The 19,349-nt window shown below is 44.4% G+C and overlaps 2 protein-coding genes across 7 annotated transcripts in view; both read left to right on the top strand.

Annotated features, from left to right (window-relative positions):
* Positions 1 to 5,412: 5,412 nt before the first annotated feature.
* Positions 5,413 to 14,182, top strand: LOC114440397 (cdc42 effector protein 1-like). The gene is made up of 4 exons (XM_028412831.1): positions 5,413 to 5,739; positions 9,600 to 10,053; positions 10,781 to 11,297; positions 13,253 to 14,182. Exons 3-4 carry the CDS (start codon positions 10,847 to 10,849, stop codon positions 13,852 to 13,854), a joined length of 1,053 nt encoding a protein of 350 aa, XP_028268632.1. The 5' UTR covers positions 5,413 to 5,739; positions 9,600 to 10,053; positions 10,781 to 10,846; the 3' UTR covers positions 13,855 to 14,182.
* Positions 14,183 to 14,566: 384 nt separating this feature from the next.
* LOC114439432 (interferon-induced very large GTPase 1-like) overlaps positions 14,567 to 19,349 on the top strand; it is a 47,972-nt gene continuing 43,189 nt past the window's right edge. For 2 of the 6 annotated variants that reach the window (XM_028411367.1, XM_028411366.1), the window contains exons 1-5: positions 14,567 to 14,675; positions 15,341 to 15,441; positions 16,430 to 16,505; positions 18,441 to 18,588; positions 18,682 to 19,254. In XM_028411367.1, coding sequence (XP_028267168.1) covers positions 18,561 to 18,588; positions 18,682 to 19,254 — 601 coding nt within the window. In that variant the 5' untranslated portion in view covers positions 14,567 to 14,675; positions 15,341 to 15,441; positions 16,430 to 16,505; positions 18,441 to 18,560. The remainder of the gene's footprint in view (positions 14,676 to 15,340; positions 15,442 to 16,429; positions 16,506 to 18,440; positions 18,589 to 18,681; positions 19,255 to 19,349) is intronic. The other 4 variants (XM_028411363.1, XM_028411360.1, XM_028411362.1 and 1 more) reach the window with 3 other exon arrangements.

Here is a 19,349-nt window from a genome sequence, read left to right as displayed (position 1 = left end):
ACAGCTGAGTCACACAACCAGGCAGTGTGTCACAATTATAAAGAGTATTGACAAGTTTGAGGCAGAAGGAGAGGAGTCACACGGCTCTCCTTATTTACACATTTCAGGAAAAGATTGTGCGGAAACTTTGAAGCCAATAAAATTTATGGCGTTTCAGGATTCTGGTGAATAAGAAGAAAATGGACTCTTGCATTTCAACATCTCTGTAAGGACACGGTGACATGGAAAATCCAGGAAGACTGATCAGGAGGAGACCACTGACCAGATTCATGACATGATCAAATAATACATAGCACAACAAACTCCCAATGACCAGCTCCCTGTGGACCTGATGAGAAGATCCAGAGACAATCTGTCATTTCTGAGGAGGATCCTGAGAGATTTCTGCAGCAGTCTGTAACCATGGATCAGACTTGGGTCCACCACCTCCAACCAGAGAGCAGAGAACAATCCAAACAGTGGAAACAGACAGAGTCTCCAAATCAGTGAGGTCTGCATCAAGGTGATGGTCTCTGTGTTCTGCTGCTGGACCACCTGGAAAAGGGGTCACACTGTTACAGGGGCCGACTACACTGATCTCTGAGACAGCTACAGGAGGAGACCAACAAGATCCAGACCACAAGTCCACCATCATCCAACACCTGTTCACCTGATCTACACCCTCACACTGACCCCTCTCCAACAGGATGGAGGAGGAGGAGCTCAGTGGTCGCCATGACAACAGCGATGATGATGATGATTTTATTGAATGCTTCCAGGGGGTCCAAGATTTTGACTTCTTCAAAGAAGTTTTCTCCAGGACTGCTGCAGAAAATATAGCATATAGCATATAAAAATAGATAGATAGATCATGCAGTGTGAATAGTTGTTGCTGTACTGGGATAGACAGGAAATAAATGGTCCCAGAAGAAGAATGTGTCTTTTTCTTGGCTTCAGTACAGGAAATGTCAGGCTGCCCTCCGTCTCCGGGCCTCCTCTGAATAAACAGTCCCCCTGATTCAGTTCTCTGTGGAGCTGCTTAGAGATAAATGTGTGATAATGCAAAATTATTAACCAAAATGTGAGCAGGTGAAGTGATTTTATGAAGTTTTATCATCTTTGCTTTTCTTAAGCTCACAGTCTGTCTGTCCTTTTTTTTTACCACGCTGTCTGTTGTTAGCTTCAGACAGACCGATCCATCCTCCAGCAGGCCTTCAGTTCTGTGTGAGGGAGGGAGGGAGTCCTGCTGCTGCTGCTGCTCCTGCAGTGGATGAGCATTCCGGTTGTTTCTGAGGTGACAGCAACACAGAGGAGCTATTGAAGACAGTGCCGGACCCCACAGTTAGCTCATTCTGGAATGTGTGATATTGTGGCAGCTCAGTCAGACAGAAGCAGGCTGTGCAGAGCTCCACCGAATGTTTCAGAGAAGACGTGGATGATTTCAGCATCCACCTGAAAAGATACACCAGTGAGGATGAAGCTTTGCTTTAAAACACATCAGAGTCAAGCAGGGATGAGTGTAAAATTTAGAATTAAAGGGACAATTCACCCCAAAATCACATCACGTCACCTCAACATTTCACTAATTAACTAGCTGGATAAGTTGCTGTTGGACATAACTGGACTTTTTTCATTGTTTTGGGTGATGTTAGCTTAACAGTAGCATTGCAATCACAGCCATCATATAGAAAGTGTTCCAAATACCTGTATTGTTGGTTATCAGTAGGCACTGTGGTGCAGTGGTTAGCCATGTTGGCCTACAGCAAGAGGCTTAGGAGGGGGGTCTTTCTGTGGAACTGACACCCAGTAGCATCACATGCAGGTTGCTTGAACTATAAAGGCCACACCTGAGCACCATCTATGATAATAGAGCAGCTAAACTTAGACTCTGTAACTCAGATCAAAACAATGCAGCTCTATGAACAGCCCTCCAGGACACAGGAAATGCATGATTATTTGGGGTGTGACCTGTCCTTTTAAGTATTTCTAGTATCTGTTGGTTTCACTTCTATGTTGTTCCACTCTGTTCCCGCTCAGAACACAACAAGGCCCGGCTCTTCACCCGGCAGCTGACCCCCCCACAGCCCCATGTGTGCACAGAATCGGCCCTTTGTGTCTGTGAAGAATGTGTCTTTTCTGAAAACAGAGGCAGAGAAAGGGAGTAACACAGGCATGAGTAACAGAGACAGATTTAGATCTGATGACATGTGATTTATACTTTCCTTTGTGGCCAGGATACTGCTGAGGACAGAGTTGAGATTGTCAGTAAAAAATGAATTTTAGGCGGCGGTAACACATAACGTGCAGAGAGGAAGGACGCTCCGCCGTGCTGATCTGTTTGCTAAGAAAAGCACAGCGCGTCCTTTTCGTATGGGAACATCAGTGTGGCTTAATGAGAATAAATATCCCAGTAATACCATGCAATTTCCTGTTTAACATGGAATCAACAGGAGAACAAGAGAGTGGAGGGAGGAATTCTTACTGAAGCAAACAACACGCTTAGAAAAACATCCAGCGTGAAGCAGCGGCAGCTTCTATCATGTTTGTCCGTGCTTCATATTTAGTGTCAACATACATTTGGTCTGGAGGAAGATTAGATTTCAGTTTCCAGAGGTCAAAGGTCACTGTGAGTGTGAACCCAAACTCAAACTTCTCAAGGACATCTTTTGGAGAACTTCTTCAAAAACTGCAATTCCTCATTTGGCCACTTGAGGCCGGCTCCTCCATGTTAAAAACTCAAACTTTAGAGCCCGGTACATTAACACTTGTGGTATCTGATGACAAGTCAGGCAGTTGTGAACTCAGATTATTTGCTGTTGCTTACACATTTGCCTGTATTTGGATTATTAAGGAGTTAAGGTGGAATTGCCTCCCACACCGATCCAACATCACTCTTCAGAAACATACAGGCGCCATCACAGGAGGTTGGTTTATATTTTTTACAGTCTATAGCCATAATCCAAGAACTGTACACAAAACGCACACCACAGTGTGTTTATATTTTTACACTTAAAGGTCGGGTAGGAGATTTTGCTTTAACTCAGTAAGCGTTTTCAAAATCAAACAGATTTCAAAAGTAAACACACGTCCCATTCATTCGGAGCTCACCCCGAAGCCACTCCTCCCAATCACATGGACGCGCATTACCTGACTCAGCCATGATGCCTCCACTTTAGGAAAGGCATCCAACAGGGTTTCTGAACTTCCATCTAATTTTGACACAACTAGAAATATGAACTATGACGTCCAGACACTAAACATCAACTCACCAATAAGTGCTACTTTCCCCCACACTATGACATCAATCTCTATTGATACCCTTTCTGCTGCCTGGTGTCTGCATTTTGCACATTTAGCTCCACCAACACACAAAAATCTCTGTGGTGCCAGTGAGAAGTGACGCTCCTCTTCCTGTCGCTCTCCTTCCAGAGCCGTGAGGTTTGGGCTGGAATTACAGGGTGTAACAAGGCCGTCTAAATCTGAGCTGCACCACACGTTTCAGCTGCAGACACATTCACCAACCACTGCACATCCATTTCCACCCTGAACACTGAGTTAAAAATGCACCAATCGCTCGCCACATGCTAACAGTTGTACTTCAGCCCGTGCTGTTGCATTGTGGTTTAGCTGGTTTGGGACAGCATCCACACGTTCGCCTCACCTGCTGCTGGGTCACATATAAGAGCTGGCATCAACAAAAAACACAGCAGCACAAAGAAAACACTCCTCAGGGACAGAGGCGGCGAGAGAGCAGCAAGTTATTCATTAAGTTTCTTTATAATGCTCTGACAGTATCTTCTCTCTGTTTGTTTCCATATTCAGCTCTGCATGTACACTCAACAGGACAATGCCTGGTTTCAGCTCTCCTAGACATCATCATCTGTCTCCACAGGCAGACATAGAGGGACAACAGATTCAGTGATGAGTTCTCCTACAGCTTCATTCATCTCTGTGACCTGTGCGACGTTGTTAGCACTCAATTCTTTCAGTCAGTTATCATTCAAGTCCGTCCCGAACACCATGTGAGAGAAACAGGAAATAACTCGGAGCTGATTAGCTGTAAAAGTTCAAGAATACTTCTCTAAGATGCAACAATAAAACACAATATAAAGCATGTCTCCTAATATTAAGTGAGATTTGAATTATCAAATGTGATGCAAAAATTAGAAACAGGCTCAAAGTAATGCAAAGGACAAGGGAAATGTTTCCAGGGGGACCCCAAAAAGTGATGCACAAAGGTTGGCTAACAGTAAAAATTAATTAATTAAGCAAACAAAATGACTGCAGGTTTTTTTTTTTCCGCAGAATTCAAAGTTTAAAAACAGCAAGCATGGTCCGTCACTTTTTGGGGTCCCACTGGAAACATTTCTGTTAGAAACAACAAGACAAGAACTACACCTGTGGTTTCACTTGAATGATGATCTGAGGGTGGATTATCAGTAACGCCAGCGGCTGAGGCCGAGAGATTCTCCAGAGGAGGAGTTAAGGATTCCGATAAACAGAAATCAGTTTGTCCCATGGCAGGTGGGAGAAGAGGAGGCAGTCAGCTCTGAGGGAGAAGAGAGCAGAGGAGGTTAGTGAAGAGAAGGGTTGAGAGGGAGGTGATGAGAAAGGGAGGAATCACCACTGCTGTGTGAATCTGGGAGGACCACCTGTTGACAGGTATCAGAAGGCCACTGATGTGCTGGGAGGGCAAGAAAGGCCAGCAACAACACAAGGCCACACACACACACAGTGTGAATCCTACATTTATGAACATGCAGAACACACAAGTCATTGACAGGGAGGTTTGGAGAGGAAGAAGCGCTCATCAGACAGAGGTTTTCTACACAGGAAATTACTTTCTTATAAATCAGAGAGGCGGCCAATACGCTGAGACTCCTCTGAGACTCATTTAGGGCTCAACAGCTCACTGTTGACCCAGAACATCCATCCAGTGAAAACACATTTAAAAAGATGAGGTATTTATTGTGAAGGGGATTTCTGCTCCTGTTCTGGAGGACAGATGCTGATGTCATGAAACACAGATGTGCGGCAGGACTGATCACTTTTGAGGGGGGACAGAGTTGGTGTTAAAACTTCTTGGTTAGATTATTTTTTCCCCATCTCTGTCCAACATTTTCAGCTGCCACGGTCAGTCCTGCCTGTCACTCACAGGACATGCCCTACATATACATATGACCACAGGTGGTGCCCCATGCATACACAGTGCTCCACTCAAGTTAGCATGCTAATGTTTGCAATGCAGAACAGAAAGGTCAAAGCTGTTGTTTCGTCATATTCTATTGATAATAAGCTGTGTGTGTGTGTGGTTACTTCTCTAACTCTCCACTGTTTAATGAATAGCTCAGTCAGTTTCATCCCACACAAACAGATGCAGGAAGAAGACAAAGAAATACAGAAACCACACACATATGCAAATATTCTCACATTTAACACTGACACACAGTGTGAAGGGTCATTGCGGTTTATTATCGGACCCTTCAGCCTCTCTGTGGTCGGTTGCGAATCTGTTTCACTTCTGTTGTCTAGGTTTTGCTCTGACTTACAGAGTTTTGTTACACTTATTATTCAGTCGGTCGTGTTTCTGGGATCCGCCCACTTTACCTCCTCCTCCTCGTCATCTCCTTCTGGTTCACTTGTCTGCTCAGCAGCAGCTCAGAGTCACTCCTCTGCTGCTCTGATGCAAATTTCACATGCAAGTGGAAACACAGGAGGATTACAGAGGACAGAGGTGGTGAGGTTGTTTCACTCGCTGAGGTAAGATTATTCAGTTTACTCACTTTAAATATGCTGAACATCAAAAAGTTTTATCAGTTATTGTTAGTTGACAGAGGAGCTCTTAATCTACTGTTTTCTGCCTGTAACATGGACACACACACACACACACGCGTCCAAAAAGTGTTTGCATTGCATTATATTCTCCAATCAAAATATGTGAAGTGCAACAAATGTCATGCAGGGAACATGTTTGTGTCATTGTTTGCAGAGATGAGTCTCTTTAAGTACATCCTCTTTAGCAGCATTACTTCCCATTAACCCAGCTGTCATTTGTGTTTTTATGTCAGTTACATGCTGAACTGCAGATGAAGTGATGAGAAGTTTGGTGGAAACAGTCATAATCAATTGGTCACTGTTCAACTCCAGCAAAAATGCAGAACAACTGTGTTCAGTTTGTGCCAGATCTCAGATCAGCGGGTTGGCAGGTGGTCAAAGAGTCAGCGAGAGATCCTTTGTCCGTGAAGTCTCAGACCTCCAGAAGGTTTCCACAGCAGTGATGATGTCAAATGGCGACCGCTGAGCTCCTCCTCCTCCTCCTCCATCCTGTTGGAGAGGTGTCAGTGTGAGGGTGTAGATCAGGTGAACAGGTGTTGGATGATGGTGGACTTGTGGTCTGGATCTTGTTGGTCTCCTCCTGTAGCTGTCTCAGAGATCGGTGTAGTCGGCCCCTGTAACAGTGTGACCCTTTTCCAGGTGGTCCAGCAGCAGAAAACAGAGACCATCACCTTGCTGCAGACCTCACTGATTTGGAGACTCTGTCTGTTTCCACTGTTTGGATTGTTCTCTGCTCTCTGGTTGGAGGTGGTGGACCCAAGTCTGATCCATGGTTACAGACTGCTGCAGAAATCTCTCAGGATCCTCCTCAGAAATGACAGATTGTCTCTGGATCTGCTCATCAGGCCCACAGGGAGCTGACAGCTTGGTCCCTGGGAGACATCCAGCACTGTGCTGATGTACCTCTGTGTTATTACATCATGTCAGTTGTCTCCTGTTTAATGAGGGCGACCAGTTATCCTCCATGCTCTCTCTGCCATATTTGAATTCAGCAATTATTTAATACAGAAAGCTGAATAACAACCTTCTTCTGTCTTAGGACACAAACTTATCAATCACCCGCTCATAAAACCTCCAGAATATTTAGTGTAATACTGAGCAAAGATCTAAATTGTTTTGCTTACAACATGGACTCTGTGAGTATCCGGGACACTTTCCTTTAAACATTTGGTTTTATATTTCATTAACGGTTCCTCCCTGTTTACGTTTGCTAGGTGGAAGTTTGGAGAAGCAACAATTTCCTTAAACCCTTTGTTAGCTGGAGCTTTAGAACAGAGTCGGATATGTTTGCACTTCATTGTTGCCTCTGAGGTTTGTTGTCAGAAGACCCGAACAAAAAACAAGAGTATTCATGAAAGCGGTGAAGGTTGACCATAAAGACCGAGACATGTTTGTTTAACCTGCATCGTCTCTTTATAGTATTTGTGCCCTGTACACAAAGTTCCAGAAACAGTTTGAAGCAGTGGATTCTTATCTTCAGTCTTGAAAGGGGATTTTGTTGACTCAGCAGAACTTCAGGGAAAGTGTCAAAGGGAGTTCATTTATAAGTCACAGGGTTCACACACGTGTTGCAGGTTTGAATTCATCATGAAGACAAACCAATACAACACGTCCAGACGCTGTAACACCGTAAAAAAAGTGGATTGCCAGTGACGCCTGTGTTGATTGTTTTTGTGGACTACTAAAGTCACAATAGAGACAGACGGGTGGATAACTATTTACTCAAGTCCAGACTCTCACCCAGGAGACTGGAGTTTGCCAGTTTCTTGGTCCCTTTTGTTGCCGAGTCCCATCAGTGGGAGCCTTTATGTGCATTTCTTCACACAGCCACAGGGGGGCGCATAACTACGTACATGTTTCACTCGCCTGTCTTTATGTCTTGGTGTCCATTTTTGTAGCATTACACAACCAAAGGATTATGGGAATTCAGAGACTCACGTGCAGCCTTCGATCATGTCGGCACTGCGGCACACTTTGACAACGATGTCTCATCGAGGTCAAATGTTGGTTGAAAGCTGCAACAAAGAAAGAACACAGTAGGGTTTATAACAAAGTAACGCAAAAAACGCAAAACATTTACAAGACGTGTAAGAATACACAGAACTACACTGTAACACTACAGCGTGTCACAGAGAGCAGCCTACAGCTCACACCCCCCTGTGGCAAAAGAAGGCTACAACAGCTGGACGTGCATGTGTTAAAAGCTGGGGGTGTGTTGCCACGTTGCAGCAGTGGATCCTTGTAAACTGAGTGCATGTTGTATTTTTTAACCACGCATATTGTTTGCTCTGAGAGGGCCGTGGTCCAGCAGAGGAAGCTGACCGGCTCCGTCATCAGGGCCCGGTTCTGCAGTCTGTGGCTCTGTGGTGCCAGATGTTTGATCCGCCAGCAGCAGGGAGAGTGACAGAGGAGGCGAGCATGTTTGACGGAGAGTTTCTGTGACAGAAGGAAAAACACAGGAAGACTGATGGGAAAAAAAATGGGAGAAAAACACATGAAGCCAGGAGGTAGAAATGTGTTTCCCATCAGCCTCCTCAGATCCTTTATTTGATGGCCATAATAGATGGCGTCCGGTCTCCTCTCCCCGCTGCACGCTGTTCCCATTACGCTTTTCCAGCATCCACTTTTGCTTCTGTGTCTGCAATCAGTCCGGCAGCTCATGTGGAACAGGCTTGTTTACGGATGCCTGCAGGTACAGTTTAGGGATAAATAACATGTTAAGTGTCTCTCTGTGTGTCTCTAATGAGGCCGATTTTAGAAATAAAGTTCCCAAAGTGAATTTATGTGCTTGTATTGGTTCACTTTATACTACACAAACATGGTGAGGTCAGTGTTTTTTGCCATGTGAAAGAAGAAGGAAATCTTATAAAAGTCTGTAAAAGGAGCTAGAAAAGAAGCAGAAATGAAGGCAGCAGCATTAAAGCAGTGAGCAGAGGGTTAGCAGACAATGAAGCTGAAATAAACACTGAACGAAGCAACAAAACAAAACATTAGCTACTTATTTTAGCATTTAATATCACATTTTTCAAACTCTTCAGTATCTGTGAGGGTATTCATCAACCTGAAAACTGAATGTTGTGTCTGTCTCTCAGCTTCTTGTGCCTTAATCGCTCCCTTAAACTAAGTGTTACTGAGCTGTGAGATCACAGGTTATCAGGCAACACATAAAATGAGAAGAAATCATGCAGGTGAATCTAAGGCCAGGCCAACAAGAGTAGCAGCAGCAACAACTGAATTTCCACATTGGCCTGGCAGTGCCCTCGGCCAGTAACTCCAGCAGCCTGGATGTTAATCCTAAATTTGGCTGCTTCCTGAAGGGGTCACGTGTGGCGAAGGGAGCTTACCACCCAGTGCTCTCTTTGCCTTTTGGATCCATTTATTCAGCAGGCACGAAAGTTTGGAGAGTGCGTCCAGGAGCAACAGAGGAAGAGTCTGCCACACCACGTCTGCCGACGGTTTCTGTGCTCAAATTTAACACATAACCGTCACACCAACCATAACCTGGTATAAAAGACCTGCATGTAATAACACTATTTGAGAGCCCTTCACACAGTGTGGCATCTCCTTGTGTGCTACTCACGCCCTCTGAGTCCAGACGGCTGCGGAAACTGACACCCAAGAATCTTCTAAGCTGCTAAACTGTGCAAATCCCTGCAGCTCCTTGTGTCTCTGTATACATTTTTACAGCATTGAATGACAGGTCAGGTTTTTTGTTGCCTTTATGTGCATCTGCTGGTTCGGTTGTGTAACTCACGTCTCTCTTCTTCTCTCTCTCTGCTCTGTAGCTGGCTGAACGTGAACCCCCACATTCTACCTGGAACACACTGAGGCACTAAGTGGATTGAAGAGGGCAGAGACCGAGTGAGGGAAGACAGAAGGGATTAGCAGCTAATCCAGTGCATGGACAATCCTAGAGGAGCTTTATCATTCTTCCAGGACGACGCAGACAAAACAGTTTCTGGATTACAGCGCTTTACTTTGTTGTTTTAAGAGCGAATCACTCTTCTTCTTCTTTTTCTTCTTCTTCTGCTCTGATTGTTTTCACTGGTCTGGTATCTTGTGGTGTGGAAGGACCGGGAAGCGGAGGACAAAGAGGGCGACAGGCCTGTGGACAGGATGTCCTGTGGATAGTGTTTCTTAATGGGAGACGGTGCGTGGTGGTGGACTCGCCATTAATTCTGGTTGGACAGTGAAGAGGAACTCAGGAAGGGAGGACACACAGGAAAGGCCTCGCTGCCAGTAAGGAACACAGACACTTTTCTATGATGCATCACAACAGTGAACTTCATCAACAGACACACACTCAGGTGTTGGTCTTTGTAGGCAAACTTTAAATATAGTGTGAAGGGAAAGCAGCGCCTAATGAGCCTGTAAAGTGACTCGGCCTTTAACAGAGTCCTTTATAAACTTCAGTAAGTGTCTGACAGCTTTACTTTGTGAAGCCGCCGCCTTGATGAGGTGATCCTCTTCGTGCCAGAAGCACTCGACATGGAGACAGTGCTACAAATCAGAAATATATATAAAACTATATGACAGCAGTCTGTTGTGTAGCTTCCGTCGCACACAGCAGCTGAGTTGTTTGGCTGGTGTATTTACAGTTGTGGTTAGATTTCTAAACAGTCCCAAAGACTTTAACCACACAGAGGCTGCGGTGACGAGAGGAAGCGAGGTTTTTCTTATTTTGGTTCTGAGTGAGAGCTGCTGCTGTGCATCATTTGAGCTTGTTTTTGGACAGACACGCCATCCTAGCTGTGAGGCGGCGATGTGAACTGGCTCTGCGTCCATACCGGCCTCTTACTGTGTGCATCCAAAAGGGAAGCAGTGGGCAGGCGGTGGATCTGGTTGTGACTCTATAGAGAGCGGATCACATTCTCTGACGATTGAAAACCACGTTTTTGTGTGTTCTGTCCTCACTGTCCACCCTTTTTAATGTTTTGTTTGTCTCTCTCTCTCTCTGGTCTTACAGTGGACATGTAATCAGAGTTCTTCATTTAAAGGGATTTAAAGGGAAATTACACTTTTTGTTGCCGCCATGAGTCTGGGGAAGCTGCCGGGGTTTAAAGGACTTGTGTCAGGCTCTCAGGGCAAACGTCGTTTCAAGAGCGACCTCTCTGTGGACATGATCAGCCCGCCGCTGGGCGACTTCCGACACACGATGCACGTTGGCCGTGGCGGGGATGTGTTTGGTGACACTTCCTTCCTTAGCAACTACGGGGGGGTCAGGGAGCCAGGAAGTCCAGACTCAACAAGCAGCTCCAAGACCACCGGGTTCTTCACGCGCACATTTCGTCACGTACGGAAGAACTCTGGGCCGCGGCCACGAGGGGGCTCACGTGACCTGTCATCCCCGCCACCAGACATCTCACCCATCATCAAGAACGCCATCTCCTTACCCCAATTGAACCTGGACTCTCCCAACGGGTGCCTGCAGAGGGTTTTCCCCGGGTCCATCAGCTCAACAGATGATTCCTTCTGCACATATGGTGAGATAATACAGATAATCACCTCTAGCATGGGGCGGGATTTATGTAAAGCATCTTAGCAGCAAGATTATCTTCATTAAAAGTGAGAAATGCTTTGAATGTTTTGATTTCAGCTGCACCTTTGGCCTTTGTCCTCACACTGTAGAGCAGCATAAGTGAGTAAATAAACACAACCCTTTCCCGACATGGGACTGCAGATAAAGTAATGATTAACACTGACAGGAGCAGCACAGGAAGGGTTTTACAGTTGACAAAACTCTCAGCTGATTAAACAAATGTTTGTTTTTAGCTGTTGCTTTAGCTGCCATGCATTCGCTGCACTGATGCCAGGTAAACATATAACATTAGCTAATGGCATTAGCCTCCTTCCACTCTGATTAAATCAGGTCTCTGGTGTGTACGATTTTTTTTTTTTGTACCTTGTTTGTGCGGCAGTAGTCGTTCTGCTCAAACTGTTATTGCTGACACGTCAGTCTGCAAGGCTGAGGACACTTCAGTGTGTCCTTCAAAGGAGGTCTGGGACAGTGTAGCACCTCATTGTTCATTGCTCTGTCTCCAATCCTGCCCATTGGCAGCACCTGTACACAGCTTCTATTTAGCCATGATGGCCACAAATTGTGTTCCAGCCATCAGATTTGGTCGAAAGTTTGACCTCGTTGTCTCAGCTTGTTGTTTTCAGCCCACATACAGCTGGTAGGAAATTTGCCTTTCTGAATAATTTTAACATCACTGATGTTCAAAAACACAATGCCTTTCCTACACCCTGGAAAAGATGTCTTTTCATGTTTATTTTTCCATAAAATTGCAAAACTTCTTCAGTCAGCAAGAACTTTTTGGCACCCAAGTTTAGAAGTATCAGAATTCTCCTTTTACATTTAACCAAAAGGAGAATTTGTCTGCTATAAAAGCTCTTTATAAAGACACAAAAAGTTTCTTGCATTAATGCAAGTTAAATGTCTGTCTGTCTGAATAAAAGAAACAGATATGTGACCTGATCATGAGTCAAAGCCTGGTACAATTAAACATCTTATCATTAAGACTCTGTTCTTACTTCTCAGTCTCCAACAGTCTTGTAGCAAACAGGACTATAAATGTCAGCGAGCACACAAACAGGGAGGGTGAGGCTGCCCTTCTTTCAACATCGTTCCCACATTCCTCCAAGACGACCAGCAAACAGGCGGCCTTCCTCTGAGTCATCTGGAATCACCTAGGCAACACCTGTACACAATTAGGCCAATAAACACAAACACACACAGCTGGCTGAGCAGAAAGTAAAGAAAGAAAGATTCTCACTGGGCATTTCCTGTCATCCTCTGTGTGCGTTAACACACCATACATTATATCTGATAACCAATCAGGGCTTATCAGGCAGCTGTCTGCAGAGTCTGAGCTGGAAATCCCCCCTCCATCTCCACATTTATTACCTACTTCATGAGGAATTTGAACAAACTGAGTGATGTAAACCAGCATGCTGTAGAGAGAGGCATGATGGGAGATTGTTGTCAGTGGGTTAAGTCTTTTCTCAGATCCTCTGCTGTACATCTTTAACAATGACACAAGTGGTTCATAAGTTTATCAGCAGAGCATTTTCAGCCCTTTCAGCTTCATGCTGCTTTTATTTTGTACCACCTGTCAGACTCAGCAGTGTGGTTTACTGTGAAAAGCACCTAAAGTTAGTGCTGGGGTTGGTACATACTGCCACCCTGTGGTGAAGAAGTGTAACTGACATCTTTAAAAGGCCCATTATTTTCAGTTTGAAGTGTACAGTGCTGCACTTCCTCTGAGTGATTCAGGATGTTGTTACCCCTAAGATGCCTTAAAATGTATCACTGTAACACTACAGGATGGGTGAAATCGTGTCTCACCTGCTGTCTCATTCTCTCAGTAAGAAGTCACTGGAGAGCAGGACTTTTGGGACAGTGTCCTCAGTGTGTCTTGTTTTTGTCTTCCTGCAGGTCTACAGTCTGGATTTGTCACCTTGCCCCGCCTCTCTCGCCTGGACAGACAGTTCCAAGATGGCGACATCCACAAAGAGCCTGCTCCAGGCATCACGCTGACACGTTCAGACTCCCTCACCTCCTTCACCGTGGACCTCGGCCCCTCTCTCATGACTGAGATGTTGAGCTTCATTGAGAACCCCGACTGTCTTCAGATATCTGGTCACAGCCAGGCAGCAGGTGAGGAAGAGGACGGAGAGGAAGATGAAGACAGCTCTCTAACAGACACACCTGTGCAGACCCCTGCAGTGACTTCACCCAGCCCTTCCACAGGCTGGATTATGAACAGCAGGGGGCGCTCCTGTAGCTCTAACTGGACAGAGGAGGAAAAGAGGTCTGTGAGGACACCTGATGGGTCCACTGGGTCTCCTCAGAGAGCAGAGCCTGGGATGGAGGCTGAAAGGTTCCAGAGGGCAGCTGACGTGCTGTCCCGTCATTATGGTGGAGGGTCCTTCACAAAAGGAAGGAGGACGAGCAGCAGCAGCTCGTCTCCGGCTGTTTCCCAAAACCACAAACCATCACACGCCTTAACCGAGGACGAGGAAGAGATCAAGGTCTAGAGACTCAGACCTCCTTCAGACCTGAGTTCATAAAGACCTAGGAGAGAAGACACATGGAAACAATAGTCTGGTTACTGATCCACTTTCAGACAGGAGCAGGATCTGGATCCTTCACCGTCCCTCCTCTCTGCACTACATTACTGCTGTGATACACAGATTTGAGTGTTCTCAGTAAAACCTTAACATCACAACGTTCAGCACCAATAAAGACGATCAGCTTCAAAAGTGAATTTACTGTCATTAAACTAAAAAAATCATTTTTTACACTTATAAAGTTCTAATATTCCTCTGATCTCTGTCCGCTGACTGCACCTGTAACCTGCATAATATCCAGTTATCTGTCCGTCAGTATTAGATTTCATTTCCTGATCATTTCAGGCCGATGTATTAAAAGACTGAATGTTTCTTTTACTTTGTTTGATGTTTTTATTACTATAATGTTTAGAATTACAAATCTGATGCAAAGCATGTTTATTTAAACTTTAACTGATATAAATGAAGCTCAGCAAAAACAGGAAGACAATCTCCTCACATGTACACTAACTCTGTTTTTCTAATCAGCTGTGGATCAGATCCTGACAGTCAGCCAGTCGATGCTATTGGATTTTACATGTTCTCCTCTATGCTGCTGTCAGTTCTTTCATTATTATGAGTTCACAACTAATATTCATGAGCTGTACAGCCCTGTTAGTTTATTCCACCAATGAGATCTGTGGGGTTTCTAAGACGCCCCTACATATATCAGAGGAGGGCTGGGAGGAGCTGTGATACAGCAGCTCCTTCTACACAGACCAGACAGAGCTGAGGACACACAACAAAAGGTAAGTTATACAACATAGTGTTTTACATAAAGAGGTTCTAAATGTCAGTATGTGCTGAAGAGAGGCCACTGAGCTCTGCTGGTATCAATAAATGTCAACAATGCAAAGAAGTGGTTATTACTGATAGACCGTGTCCACATATTTTTGATCATCTTAACTTGTGTCACATTTGTACTGCATAATATTTCAACAGTTTTATAGAGCACAGTACTATGACAGTATGTGGTGTATTATAGCTTGTAGTCATAAAAAGTCTGTGTGGCATGCAGTCAGAGTGGAGGAAGCCTCCTCAGATGAGAAGCCAAACGTCTTGAAATTCAAGTGCGTCTGGTTTCCTTCGTTTAAAAACACAAATAAATGTGTTCATTTGTTTAAGTCACTCGATCACAATGAAAAACTCTTTCACTTTCATTTTCCTGTCACCACACCCATGTCTACAGAGAGAAGGCAGAGCTGAGGAAACACCAACACAAGTTGTTTAAGTTTCGTTTTCCTGTTTTCCTGTTTTTAACAGCAGCTGGCTTTAGCATAAAAACAACTGGTAATGTTGAGGCATTAAAGAGGATTGTTTCTCAGCAGTGATGTGTGACAGAGCTGACCATTTAGAGTACTATAGTGGGATTTGGACTGAGTACAGTTCATTATGTTTTCTTTGCATTACACAGGAAAGCACAAAGGGAACCATCACTCTATATCAGCACATCCATCAACTTTTTTCCTGCAGTGCTGGGTCATGGGGACTGGAGTCTATCCCAGCTTTCTACAGGTGAGAATAAATCAACGCTGCAAGCAGCGATGAGTGCCCCCCTCGCACCCCTTGCAGTCCGCGAGGGGGGCACTTCTCTTTTTTTCTCTATTCATCTCTTCTCCTTGGTTCTCCTCTCCAGAGAAGTACAGCAACATAGATATGTACAAAAGATATGTTCACCTGCCACTAGGTGGCGGTAAGACTGCATCAGACTTGCATGCTCATTACTGTAAAGGCTCATCCACACTGGATGAAGTAAGCAACTTCCTCTGTGATGGCAAAACCACTCATTAGTCTGGCTCATACTGGTAATATCATCTCATAATCTGTGTTCACTGTCTTTCTTGTAGTTTTGTGCCTCTCTCTCTCTCTCTCTCTCTCTTTGCAGGTCTCAAGACCTGCATGCTGACCTGCAGTTCGGCCCCTGAACTCTCCTGTGCTCATTGACTTCACTAGCCCCTGCTGCTCACCTTTGTTTTGATTACTATCAAATTACTATTACTAATTATGGACTGACGATATATATAGATATCCATTATAATATAATCACTGTTTCATCTTGCTTGTCATGTTTGCTCCTCTCTCTCTCTCTCTCTCCTTCATCCTTCATCCTCTCTGTCCCGTCTCCCTCTTCTTCTCCTCCTCTACCCGGCCGACTGGCAGCAGGAATGGTTCCTCCTTAAGGGTCCTGCTCAAGGTTTCTTCCTCTTCCCCTTGCCACAGTGCTCTTAAGGGGGTTCAGGGGGCTTTGAGACAATTTCTGATTGTAAAATGCGCTATATAAATAAAACTGAATTGAAAGAAAATGAAAAGCAGTCCTCAATAACAAACTGTTAATCTTTAAACATCTCAGACAAACAAAGGGCTTTGCAGGCTGCAGAGAAGAGTTTTGACAACACTACAAAAATGCAGTAAAAATAAAAATAAACAAAAAGGCAGCAGGGCATGTGTAGTTGTTGTTATTAAAACTCTTAAAAGTCTGTAAGCTTCCTTTACTACTCTGCAGGCAGGAATGCTCCACTGTACAAATTTCTGTTACATGATCTTCAGCCCAGTTCAAAGAGAGCTCATCTGACACCAAGGTAAATTGAAGATTCTTTCTCCTATATCCATCATCATCTTACTAACAGATCTATATTCTACAGTAATTCTTCCCAGTGCTGCTACAGAGAATCCTCCTCCATCTCAGAACTGAACGTTTGCCTGAATTTTCATGTGGAATTTCCATTGACCTTTTTTTCCCTTAAGTACTTTGTATGTGGTGATCTACACTCAACAAAAATATAAACGCAACACTTTTGTTTTTGCTCCCACGTTTCATGAGATGGACTTGAAGATCTAAACTTCATTCCAGATACACAATATTACCATTCCTCTCAAACATTGTTCACAAATCTGTCTAAATGTGTGATAGTGAGCACTTCTGCTTTGCTGAGATAATCCATCCCACCTCACAGGTGTGCCACATCAAGATGCTGATCTGACATCATGATTAGTGCACAGGTGTACCTTAAACTGCCCACAATAAAAGGCCACCCTGAAATGTGCAGTTTTGTCTCACAGCAAAATGCCAGATGCCACAAGCATTGAGGGAGCGTGCAATTGGCATGCTGACAGCAGGAATGTCAACCAGATCTGTTGCTCGTGCATTGAATGTTCATTTCTCCACCATAAGCCGTCTCCAAAGGCGTTTCAGAGAATATGGCAGTACATCCAACCGGCCTCACAACCGCAGACCACGAGTAACCACACCAGCCCAGGACCTCCACATCCAGCAGGTTCACCTCCGAGATCGTCTGAGACCAGCCCTCAGACAGCTGCTGAAACAATTGGTTTGCATAACCAAACAATTTCTGCACAAACTGTCAGAAACCGTCTCAGGGAAGCTCAACTGCATGCTCGTCGTCCTCATCGGGGTCTTAACCTGACTCCAGATCGTCGCCGTAACAGACTTGAGTGGGCAAATGCTCACATTCGATGGCGTCTAGCACTAGCTAGTTGGAGAGGTGTTCTCTTCACGGATGAATCTCGGTTTACATTGTTCAGGGCAGATGGCAGACAGCGTGTGTGGCGTCGTGTGGGTGAGCGCTTTGCTGATGTCAATGTTGTGGATCGAGTGGCCCATGGTGGTGGTGGGGTCATGGTATGGGCAGGCATCTGTTATGGACGAAGAACACAGGTGCATTTTATTGATGGCATTTTGAATGCACAGAGATACCGTGATGAGATCCTGAGGCCCATTGTTGTGCCATACATCCATGAACATCACCTCATGTTTCAGCAAGATAATGCACGGCCCCATGTTGCAAGGATCTGTACACAATTCTTGGAAGCTGAAAATGTCCCAGTTCTTGCATGGCCAGCATACTCACCGGACATGTAACCCATTGAACATGTTTGGGATGTGCTTGACCGGCGTATACGACAGCGTGCACCAGTTCCCACTAATATCCAGCAACTTCGCACAGCCATTGAAGAGGAGTGGACCAACATTCCACAGGCCACAATAGACAATCTGATAAACTCTATGCGAAGAAGATGTGTTGCACTGCATGAGGCAAATGGTGGTCACACCAGATACTGACTGGTTCTGAGTCCCCAGACCGCCAATAAAGCAGAAACAAAATGCACATTTCAGGGTGGCCTTTTATTGTGGGCAGTTTGAGGTACACCTGTGCACTAATCATGATGTCAGATCAGCATCTTGATGTGGCACACCTGTGAGGTGGGATGGATTATCTCAGCAAAGCAGAAGTGCTCACTATCACACATTTAGACAGATTTGTGAACAATGTTTGAGAGGAATGGTAATATTGTGTATCTGGAATGAAGTTTAGATCTTCAAGTCCATCTCATGAAACATGGGAGCAAAAACAAAAGTGTTGCGTTTATATTTTTGTTGAGTGTAATTACTGTGCTCTAATTTTAAATTAACAGAAATGTGATGTTGATCTTCAGCTGGTTTCAGGTGCCTAATTATGTAACTAAGAGTTACAACTAAAATCTCCTTTTTTCAGGTGGATTCTGAATAACCTCAACAGAGAAAGAAATAGAATAGAATAGAATATACTTTATTAATCCTTTTGGGAAGGTCCCTCAGAGAAATTCAAGAAGGAGAAAACACACAAGAGACTGATATGATGGCAGCTGGAAGCAATGACAAAGGTGACAAGATAACTGATATTTGAGATTTGAAGCTGTGATGGTGGGACAAGAACTCAACACTTTAACCTGCTGATGTTCTTTTTTTCGTTGCAGTAAAGCCTGAGCTCACACTTGTGTTACTTGGTGACACCAGTACCATCGATGTTGGATCCAAAAACCTCTTAGTTGACCATGAAGACCAAACACACGTGGTCAAACTTTCATCCAAGCTGTATGATTTGTGTGGTCGACAAATCTCAGTCATTAACATGCTTGGTTTGCCAAACATTGACCAAATCCCATTAAATGAACCAGTTCATGCCTTTCTCCTACTGATATCAAATGGTCTGCACAACCGTCAGTACAGATCAGGAGTGCAGTGGTTAGAAAAGGCTGCTGGGAAAGAAAGTCTTTCTTATATGATGACAGTTGTGACTCATGAGCCTGATTCAACATGTGAAAGTGTGCTGACAGAACTGAAAGGTCAAAGCACCTTTACTGAAAAAAGATACCACACATGTACAAGAAGTATGATGGATGAAGCAGAGATAATAACTCTGTTAGAAAAAATAGACGTCATGGTCACTGAAAACAATCCCAGCTGCTACAGACTGATGTGTGATGAGAATGAAGAGCAGCAGGAAGACCTGGACCACAAATCCCACAAAGAGGAAGATGCTGAGACAGGTGGGTCTTTACTAAGAATTTTAATTATTCATATTTTTAAAAAAAGTCAAATTATGAGTCTTTTTTAATTACAAATATGTAATGTAAGGTCATTA

Source organism: Parambassis ranga, chromosome 8 (genome assembly GCF_900634625.1).
Source record: "Parambassis ranga chromosome 8, fParRan2.1, whole genome shotgun sequence".
NCBI classification, from domain to species: domain Eukaryota; kingdom Metazoa; phylum Chordata; class Actinopteri; family Ambassidae; genus Parambassis; species Parambassis ranga.
The sequence above is the reverse complement of the archived record's forward strand: the minus strand, read 5'-3'. Positions and strand labels throughout refer to the sequence as shown.